Genomic DNA, 9,947 nt, shown 5'->3' on the forward strand with positions numbered 1-9,947 from the left:
TTTGAGCCCGCGCTCTTTATTATGCTGTATTTATCTGAATGCAACAAGGCTTACTACAACGAATGTAAAGTCATGGACCAAAGCTTCCCTTCAGTGCGTCGTTTCAAATTATCTGTTGATCCAATTCTATGGATACTCATAATCCATCAAGAGTGTAGTCGCTGTATTTGTTAGCGGCCTTGGCTGGCTGCTTGGAAGGAGACCACGACAATGTTCAAAACACTTTACTTGTATGTTCAACTGGCCATACGTCATTGAATGCTGTCAGATGCATCAGCGATTATACCTCCAGATCTTCAACTTGGGTCCTCTGCCGTTTCTTCTCAACAAGCTTCTTACGAATCCTCGCGTTTCTCCAAGGTATGCTGACTCTTGGTGGTTTTACTGGTCAACTATCTGCTTTATTCTCTCTGAAATAGAACAACCTTAACACGGCTACTTCCGCCAGGAAGCCAACTCTCCGGATGGGCGTTTCACCCATTGGCTCGATGGGACCAGACAATCTTTAGCCTCGATCGCCTTCTAACTACATTACACCTTTTTTTTACCCCTGTGCACAAAAGGATTTATTTGTTTCCTTTACAGCCCTTCTGGCCTCGTCTAGGCGGCTTTTTTATTGCGCTCTCATTAAAACGTAATATTAAATAAAACACATTATTTTTAAGATTAAAATTCAACAAAATAAAGGGACTTGGCCTGAGTGAAACAAAGTATAGCCTTAGAAAGGCATTGAAGAATAGCCTGCTTCAAATATTCCTTTACGACCAGAAGCCATGATATCCATTATTGATTAACTGCAGTTTGGAGAAACTCTTGGGCATGGTGAGGTGAAGGTTGCCGAACCAACATGCAATAAAGCAGGCTTATGCATGGGTTTGGCAAAAATTGCTTACTTTAGCAAAGAAGACATCGATTGCTGCCTCCTTGAGTCTGCAATTGCATTTCAAGTCCATGGTAATTCAATTTCCTTGTATCTATATGCATACATTTGCGCTTGACAGTGACTAATTTGTAAATATAGGGTTTGCTATAATCTTTTACCTCACAAAGCTCGATCATGACGGGTTTTATACAATGCATGAAATTGGCCACCTCGACTTACCTTCTTTGGCCACTTTGGCTTACCTTCTTCTTTGGCGCAGCTTCCTGCATTCACAAACCTGAAGAATATACATATCTTACTACTTATATATATATATATTTTGGAAGCTTTGCAAGAAGTCAGGCACGTCAGATCTAATCGAACAAAGATATCGATTATCAGTACAGCTTACTGACTTGATCGATCTGACAGATCCAACGAAAGATAGAAACCGCAATTGCTCAATTCGATTCTAATAATGCTAATGTGTATTTTAAATAAAACATGTTAAAGCTCATTGAAGCAGATAATCACATAATTGATTGCTTGTTTTTTAATTGACTCTCATATAACATTTATTTTTATTTTTTCCTTTTTTCTCTATTTCCAATCACTACTCCTGCATTACTTGATGAACGCTTCTATGATAATTATTAGTTATTTGTATAAATGAGCAGTTTAACCGCATTACCCTTCCTGTATTTGTTGTTATTCCTGCTCCACCTTTTTGTAGTTTAACCTTGTGTTCCATTTCCGTTTTATCGACTAGTTTCTTTAATTCAAACATGCTCAAAATAGAATTTTGCAAGTGTTCAAACTTTTGGCAGATAATAGCCGTTGGCATAATGGGCCTTGGTCCTATAAAAGAGAGGAATAAATCATCATGACCACATACTTCTAATGATCGTTTACCAATTCCTAATTCTTCTAGTGTCTTTATCATCTTTTGTTGCATCGCCGGTTTGACTATAGGTAATTTCTGACTTCGCACATAAACACCTGGTGTAAGTTTTTCTCGTTTAATCTCGGGTGGCGGTTCAACAACGTCCATAGTAGCAGATGATAGTTTTCTTCCCTTCTTCATTTCTTCTTGCAACTTTCTCTTTTTCTATATACCGGTAATTAAACTAAATCAGTCCATCCTTTTATTAAAACAATGCTTACCTTCATGTCTGATGATATACTTGATGCTGTGCCACCTGTAATTCCGATGCTTCCAGGTGAAGAGAAATTGTTTGCATGATTAGCACTCAATGGTGTATTTGGTGTGGATGGAATCTGTTGAATCTGTTCCAGTTGCAATGAATTCAATAGACTTTCTCTCTCTTTGGCCAACTTGGATTCATTCAATTCGATTCTCTTTGCTTCAACTAATAATGCTTCTTCTTCCTCTACTTGTTCTTTCTTTCGATTAAATAGCATAATCAACGCATTCTTTCTTTCAATTTCTCTAGATTTATCAAATGCATATTGTTGTGCAAGTACTTGTCTATCATAATCTCCTGTAGTGGGTCCTTTTCCATTTAAAATGAGTTTTCTGTAGATTGAATAAAATCTATCCTTTAAATCTTCCATTGTTCTCTGTTTATTCTCATAGTTGTATCTATCTTCAATCACTGGGAATCTCAAGTCATACTTTTTACATAATTCAAATAAATAATCTGTCTCTTCTTTACTCCAATCATTATCTATTATTATAGTTAATATCAGTCTTGGATCATTTATGAGAATAGTCAACCTGTCAAGTATTTTTCATAGTCCTCGTCTGTATATTGAAGAATGTCAATCGTCTTGTTGAACTTTGCAAATTCATAGCCTATTAGCACATATTAATGAATTGTTTAATTATCCTCTTCCATCAGTACCTTGATTGTCTGCCTCACTTTGCTTCACCCAATGCTTCAGCACTAATCCATCGTTTCTGGCTGGATTGATAAATTCTTGATGAATCCTAACCACACTTATTTCAATAAGCTGCATGAAAAAGAAATCAATATATTACCATGGTGTTGCCCTTTTGTTTGTTTGAAATTTAGATTTAAAAGTTGGTTTTACAAATGCAACAGGTGGTGCTCCTCCAATGAGCTGGTATAATTCTCTACTAATACCCTCTAATAATTTACTTTATTAATCAAATATTCAACCACAATAATTTACTTTGTCCTAACCTGGCCTCTTTTCTGTAGCTGGTTTGAGCTTTTTTTGAATTGGTTCCTTGGGTGGACTGATCTGCAGTATATCGCGAATATCTGAACTGGACATGAAAAAAAGAGAGAGAAACAGAAAACAAAAAAATTTCCTTTTTGGTTTATATTTCTGGAATGACGTACAGTATTAAGCAAAAATTAGGTTTTTAGTGTTTAGCTTCTCTACAGCCAATACCAAAGCGAAGAATAAATCTTATGCTTAAGCAGTAGAGGCAGCAACAAAAATGTTCCTGATGAACAATCACAACATACCTTCACATAGTTATGATGTTTCTGTTTGGAGCACATTACAGACTTGATTCTACAGAGCGTCTGGAACTAATGAAGCTCTGCTGTTCGACGTTTCCGCTGTGATAGGGAAATACATTGATCGCCAGAGTATGGTTCTTCTTAAGGAGCAATACCCTAATATTTACGCATGTGCATCATTGACTGACAGACCTCGCCGTTATCTATACAACCTCACCCTAGAAGTGCAGCCGAGCATGTCTACCTCGAACTCCCCTCAATAATTATGCGGAATAATATCATATACTGCTATGTCTCATTGAATGCTAATAGTCTGATCGAATCCAATTCTTTACAAACACAAAAATACTATATAAGACATCTACGACTACAAAAATTTGATATAGTATGCTTCCAAGAATCTCGTGTTTCTGCACTCGACTCATGACGCGTCAGGCCTCAGCTTCAACGTTTGAAAAGATAAACGGATACTTATCAAGTAATAACAAATTATCAGCTAATGCAAACGAGTATTACTATGTCGAAGAGTTAGATATTAGCCTTTGCTTTCATAACTCTTGAAACTTTGTTCAAGATCTTGTAGTCTCCAAATCTTTTTTAACATTTGAAAATCATGTTCCACGCATGTTAGCCATGTCATCTATTCTTCTTTGTAAAAATGTTGAACGTGATCATGAGAACTATTTCCTCAATTTCACTAATAGACTTGGTCAAAGAATCTTTGAACCTATCAATAAAGGTGATAGTAAGTTTTATCGTATTTCTACTTTTATATTATAGAAGACTACATCCTTTTTCGTCAAATAAACGATATATTTCATACACAAGCCAAAATTACAATACATCATATTAAGCCCATAGATTCATGCACTTAATATAGTTCATAAGATGTAATTGGTTGACAACGTTTGTTTTTGTTTATTTAAAGGTCATTCTCCCTTTTTGCCATGAACCTTTCTCTTTTTCTCTTTCTTTCTCTGCTAATAATGTGACTCATTCAGTCTAATTGTATCAAAACTTCATCAAATTGTAGTTTATCAGCAAAGCTTTTTCGTAAGAAGATGTATACAGCTTATCGTATGCGCTCTGGATGTCCTTCTCAACACATCGAATCAAAATACAGCAAAGGAACACAAGCTTTGCTGCAGGTATTTGCTGCCGATACTGCAAGCATTTTTCGACGACTTTCACTCGGAGAATCCCGTGATGTTCGACTTTACAGACGAGCTCAACAAGGAGTGTAAGTCAAACATCTCCTTCACACAGCGTAGGCCAGATGGCCATATATTCCTGGGCGTGAGGAAAAGAAAACTTTCGGCTATGTTGAGGTGAAGGACATGACCACGGGCAACAACCATAACAAGGTCAACTTAGATCTTGTAAGGCTAGGAGTCTTTTGCAAGAATGCATTGGATGTTCATGAAAGTCAAGGAAAAATCGCCATCCAAGCTGTTGGGGGCGAACATGACATTTTACTTAGTACAGTATATGAACCAAAACATTTACACAATGGTTGAGCTTGACCACTTTCGTTTCCCGACTTAAGCAAAGAACTACGGCTTTTTTTGAATGCCTAAGTAGAGTCATGTATATATTGCATACATTTCATGCGCAGTGTATATCAAGCAACGAAGAAAGAAAGTATGAAGATTTTGTCGAAACGTTAGTCACTCATTCTTCGAATGATAACTGCGACGACAGTCAACAGAACAAGAACGAATCATTGCAAACGCGATTATACGTAATTTTTACTTAATAAGCTAATAATAAATACCTTTATAAATCAGACCTCACTTCTCTTTAATAAAGATATGTATCTTTTATTTAAAAATTGTATAATTTCAAATATGAAAATCAAAGATCCTCTAAACATTAGCTATTCTTAAAGTTAGAGTTTCTCCCCTTCTAAACTTGAACATGTGTTGGATAAAATAGAATCAAGTGTGATATTGTACTGTTTATTCACCATAAGCCAATATATGCATATTACAATCATGAAGTAACGCTAAATATACTTTATTCATAACCGTCTAACTGTTGGTCTCCTGGTTTGTAGAAATAATCTTCAAAAGTTGGGCTATTTAGGCTCCAATTAACATATAGTCTGATAGTATCAATGAGAAACACAAGCAATAACCGCCTTTATTCTAGAGATCGAACAGAGAGAATGGACCTTGAATCTTGTTGTGGCCAGGCCCGCCTCCTTCATAATGCCTATTTTGCTTGCCTTGGGCTTAATCTCTTCTGGTAGACATACAATCAGAGTAACACCGATTAGCTGTCTCTTGAATTCGACGAATGAGACATCTTTGTGTTTTAGGATCCTTAGATCAGACCTTGGCCTCGATATAGTTGTCCAAGTATCAGCCAGGTTCAAGATTGAATCAATATCGAATATTTCCTAAGCTCGGTAGCTTGTTTTCTGTTTGCTTTCTAGCTTTGAAAAATTGTTATTACAAGACATGATTAACCAAGATGGACTTGTAAGAATGGACGAATTGGAAAACTGAGGTGAAAGCAGAACGAACCATATTCGGATGCTGCAAGGAAATTGAGCTTACGGGTACAAGGCACACGACCACTAATGGTGGATTGTACTGGGGGCGCTTTTTGGGGTTTCTGGGTAAGTTCTACGCGGCCTGGTCCCTTCGAGTAGGTTGTCGTAGTCGCATTGTTCAATGTATTTTCTGATACCACCAGTCTTGTATTGTTATTGCACTCAAATTTCTCATATTGATTCCTATGAAATTGAAAGCCGTTCCGCCTTTGGAACTTCTAATAGCCTTAATCTCTCTCTTATTTGAAATACACGCATTCTTTATTTTCTTTGGTGTCATTACATCAAAAGGGGATATTGCACTCAAAATAGTTGTTGTTTTGGGCTCTTGCTTTGGGCACAGCCATAACAGCGCGATTTCCTTTTTTCGACCGTGCTACGGAAATATGGAATGCTTGATATGAAAAGCTGTCTCGTCAATAAAAATGTAGCTGTTCGTTTATAAGTTTTCTTGAATTCCTTTTGTCTCAGAGATGACTTTACGTCAAAAGGTCAAGCCTGTTTTTCTAGATAAACTTCATCATCCACTTCCAAATCGAGTGTATAAACTTGATTTTATTCATCGTCCAACATGTGTTTTCCTTTTCTGTCTTTGTAAATAAAAGCAAACAATAATGAATAAAAGAAAGAAAGAAAGAAAGTGTTCGTTTGTTTCTTGAAAGCACGGAATAATTTTCTTTTAATGGCCAAAGTTTATTCCTGAGCCTGAATTAATTTTTATTTTTAAACTGCACGAATATTTTGTGAAAAGTGTACACAGTACACAAAATAATTATCTCTTTTTTCATAGTCCTTTTTTTTCTCTTTTCTTTACCTTTACCTTACTTTTTTATGTTTGCTAAAGAAAGGCCATTACCAAAGGCTCTAAACATAATCCGTCCTGCACCTCCACCTTTTCCAAATCAACACGATTCACTTTCTTCTTCAACAGCATCCTCGCCTTCTGAAATATCTACCATTTCAAATTTTTCTACTTTTTCTAATAGTCGACCACAACCTACTATATTCAATCCTGCATCACTCTTTCAGAGCAACATAAACACTTTTAAATCACCAGCTAGTACAGTTGGTATCAATCCTCAGCGATTTTATCAAAGACCAAGAAGTAATTCTAACTTATCAAGGTCAACTTTTTTCTCAGCCTTTTCTGATCATCACAATAACACAAATACTGATAATGAAGAAGAGGATGAACTTGATAGTATTGATGGCTTAACAGACGAAGAAGAAGAAGAAGTAGAGGAAGACGATGATGAGGAAGAAGAAGATATCAAAGTGGTAGCAAAAGTAAAGCATGGAACTATCATGAATGGCAAAGGAGAGTTTGTTAACAAAGGAAATAATCACGAACATTGGCTGGAAGAAGCAAGAGCAAACAGAAAGGTAACAAAAAATGAAAGCCAATAAAGGTTTGTTTATATGGTAACCATGTACATCATTTTCAATATAGGTTGCTGATCTTGAAATAGAAAATCAAAACCTACTACAGCTCAATGCAAGTCTTGAAGCTAAATTAAGACAGCAAGCATCACGAATAGCCGAGTTGGAAAAGAAATTACAACAAGGGTAACAAGAGATGATGTACATAAATTAAATAATGAAATGGTAGTAACCCTAAAGAATAGGACCGAAGCACCCCTGACACCCATTTCGGATAAACACGTGGAAGATGAAGACGACCGGGATGAAGTAAGCAGAAATAAAATATTGAGATAATAATCAAATGAACTTACTCCCTCTCATAGACAGCCTTGTTGTATAACAAAGAGTTAGCAGAAGAGGAGGCGGAAGCTGATAAAGCATTTCATCAAATAAGATCCGCCCTTGAACAGCTGATTGTACAAGCTGAATCTGCATTAATTCAGAAATCAAAACAATCTGGCAAGGTACTACAAGATTATACCTATCAGAAGGAAGATGAAGGTAATATTATCTCTCTCTCTCTCTCTCTCTTTATGATGTATTCATTGTTATTCATTAGAAATCCTTCAAAAGCTATCTATTCGTTCATCCTCTCCTACTGAACTCAAGAAAAGGCCTTCAACCAGACGTGTGTCCGATAGCTCAACTAAGCCATTACCAAGACCTTCGAGTGTGAAGATGTCGAGGAACATATCTCGTCAATCCTCTCCTCCTGTTCTTCAACGTTCAGCCTCTCCATCTTACTTACAACGTTCAGCCTCTCCATCTTACTTACAGCGCTCTGCTTCTCCATCTCTGTCACAACGCACTGCTTCTCCATCTATACAACACAGACCTTCGTCTAGACAAAGTGTTCGTAAGCAGAGTCAAGATATGGGAAAGCCAAAATGGCACAACTGAAATTTCTATACGTTCTTTACTGCAACCACTATGATCTAATTCTTTATGACTGAATCCATCCTTTTCTATATATGCCCACTTGTTATACCCAAACCTCATACTTTCCTTATTCATTCAACATTGAAATTTATATATGCCATTTTGTTATTTTTAGACACAGAACAATCACACACACATTCTCTCTCTCTCTCATATAAACCAGCCCCCCTTCCTTTCTAGTCACTCCCTGGACAAAAGAAAAAAAAGAGACTAAATGTAATACAACATACAAAAAATTGACGTGTACATAATTTACCTGATATTTGTAATACAAATAAACAAGTAGTAGCCTCCTCCTCCTATTTTGCTATGTATTCTACAGTTCTTGTACTTGTCTGAATTTAGAGTTTCTTCTTGAGGTCATTCCACAATCTATCGTCATGGTTACTGAGTTTTTTTACAAGTTGTTTATGCGAAATAACTTTTTTTTTTTCAGGAACAGTTACTATTCAGTGTATACGTGTATCCTGTATTCTATTCATCTCTGTTATGAGGAGTATCTTTGACTAATTTACGTGTCTTTTGACAAGGTTCAAGATGATCAGATGATGATAACAAAAAAACGAACCACAACGGACATTCAACTATTGTTGGAATTTCTGAAGCTTAAAATGACACAATGGCTAAAGATGAAGTAATCAGCTTACTCTCTAAAATATAGATATCTCTTGCTCACGTTAGACATGCCTTATTTTACAAATGTCAAACGTCTCTTTTTCATTTAATAGAACTGAGTATCCTTCTAAAGAAGTACATCTTTTGATATGCTTCTTGCTCAGTTTATTTTTTAATTTTTTTTTCCCAAGAAGCCATTGGTTCCAACAAAAGCAAAAAGTCAGGAGTCATTTTCCTTTTGACGGTGTCTTTTTTCATGTATTCAATTACTTCTTTATCTAGGCTTGATGTGTTTGTAACTGCTGATGCCATAGGCATCAGACCTTCCAGATGTCATTTCTCCCCCTTGAAAAAGTCGAGTAAATCTGTGATATTTTTTTCCTTTTTTGAACTTGATGTGATGTGAGAAAAGACCTGTATCCTCTTTTGTTAATCGTATCCACAATAAAAGAAGAATGGTGGATTCTGCAGTTATCCATGACAATATAAAATCTGTATTTTTCATGTTTATTCAGAATATACATAACGGTTTCAACAAATTCGATAAGCCGCGGTGTCATCTTTATCTATATTAGCCATTACTTTCATAGAGACTGGCTGTGCAAACTCTTTATTTTTTCAATATTACTTCGCTTCAAATGTGCGTGTTTTGAAAAATAACTGTATCAATGGGCGATATGCAGCTAGCGATGCTTATGTTTACCCCTTTTCTATTGCGTACTTTTACATTAGATGGATCCCCATCCGTTGATCAAGCGGACTACTTTTTCTTTACGCTTCTTCTAGATATATCAATGATAATGCAAAGCTTGTTAAAAGTTTGACAACAGTAAGTAATCTTTTGCTTCATATATTAAACACTGTAATATATGTTGTCATTGATTACCGTGATAAGCTTAGACAAGGGGTAATATCCGCGTGTGAGAGTATTCGACAGATATTGTTCAGGGCACAAGTCTTTGTAAATCATTATTTACTTTTGCATTCAAATGAAGTCATCCCTAGCTGTATTTATAAGCAAGCTTCTGGTACTTCATATGTCAGTTGGTTAACGATGTCGAGTTACAAATAGTATGCTAAAAAAATTCAAGAATTA

The 9,947-nt window shown here is 36.0% G+C and overlaps 3 protein-coding genes across 3 annotated transcripts; 2 read left to right on the forward strand and 1 right to left on the reverse strand.

Annotated features, from left to right (window-relative positions):
* Positions 1–1,475: 1,475 nt before the first annotated feature.
* RHIMIDRAFT_201354 (uncharacterized protein) lies at positions 1,476–2,968 on the reverse strand (the record flags this gene model as incomplete). Its single annotated transcript, XM_023606531.1, has 6 exons — positions 1,476–1,720; positions 1,775–1,970; positions 1,991–2,550; positions 2,601–2,678; positions 2,728–2,813; positions 2,865–2,968. Coding segments are annotated over 6 exons (1,269 nt in total), but the record flags the coding sequence as incomplete, so codon positions are not given.
* Positions 2,969–4,293: 1,325 nt separating this feature from the next.
* On the forward strand, positions 4,294–5,187 carry RHIMIDRAFT_279878 (uncharacterized protein). The gene has a single exon (XM_023612873.1). It carries the CDS (start codon positions 4,656–4,658, stop codon positions 4,833–4,835), a length of 180 nt encoding a protein of 59 aa, XP_023467319.1. The 5' UTR covers positions 4,294–4,655; the 3' UTR covers positions 4,836–5,187.
* A 1,417-nt stretch (positions 5,188–6,604) lies between these two features.
* RHIMIDRAFT_291291 (uncharacterized protein) lies at positions 6,605–8,537 on the forward strand. Its single transcript, XM_023613801.1, has 5 exons — positions 6,605–7,258; positions 7,326–7,441; positions 7,501–7,564; positions 7,621–7,798; positions 7,857–8,537. The coding sequence occupies exons 1-5, from the start codon at positions 6,707–6,709 to the stop codon at positions 8,195–8,197; spliced, it is 1,251 nt and encodes a 416-aa protein (XP_023467320.1). The 5' UTR covers positions 6,605–6,706; the 3' UTR covers positions 8,198–8,537.
* Positions 8,538–9,947: the final 1,410 nt, after the last annotated feature.

The sequence above is a fragment of the Rhizopus microsporus genome (assembly GCF_002708625.1).
Source record: "Rhizopus microsporus ATCC 52813 unplaced genomic scaffold scaffold_6, whole genome shotgun sequence".
NCBI classification, from domain to species: Eukaryota; Fungi; Mucoromycota; class Mucoromycetes; order Mucorales; family Rhizopodaceae; genus Rhizopus; species Rhizopus microsporus.

What these genes read in the sequence shown, in the direction of transcription:
- RHIMIDRAFT_279878 (XM_023612873.1), top strand. Translation starts at nt 4,656, where the DNA reads ATGACCACGGGCAACAACCATAACAAGGTCAACTTAGATCTTGTAAGG.
- RHIMIDRAFT_291291 (XM_023613801.1), top strand. Translation starts at nt 6,707, where the DNA reads ATGTTTGCTAAAGAAAGGCCATTACCAAAGGCTCTAAACATAATCCGT. An exon ending in AAGCAAGAGCAAACAGAAAG is followed by an intron (nt 7,259 to 7,325) that starts GTAACAAAAAAT and finishes TTTTCAATATAG; the next exon opens with GTTGCTGATCTTGAAATAGA. An exon ending in CTATCAGAAGGAAGATGAAG is followed by an intron (nt 7,799 to 7,856) that starts GTAATATTATCT and finishes GTTATTCATTAG; the next exon opens with AAATCCTTCAAAAGCTATCT.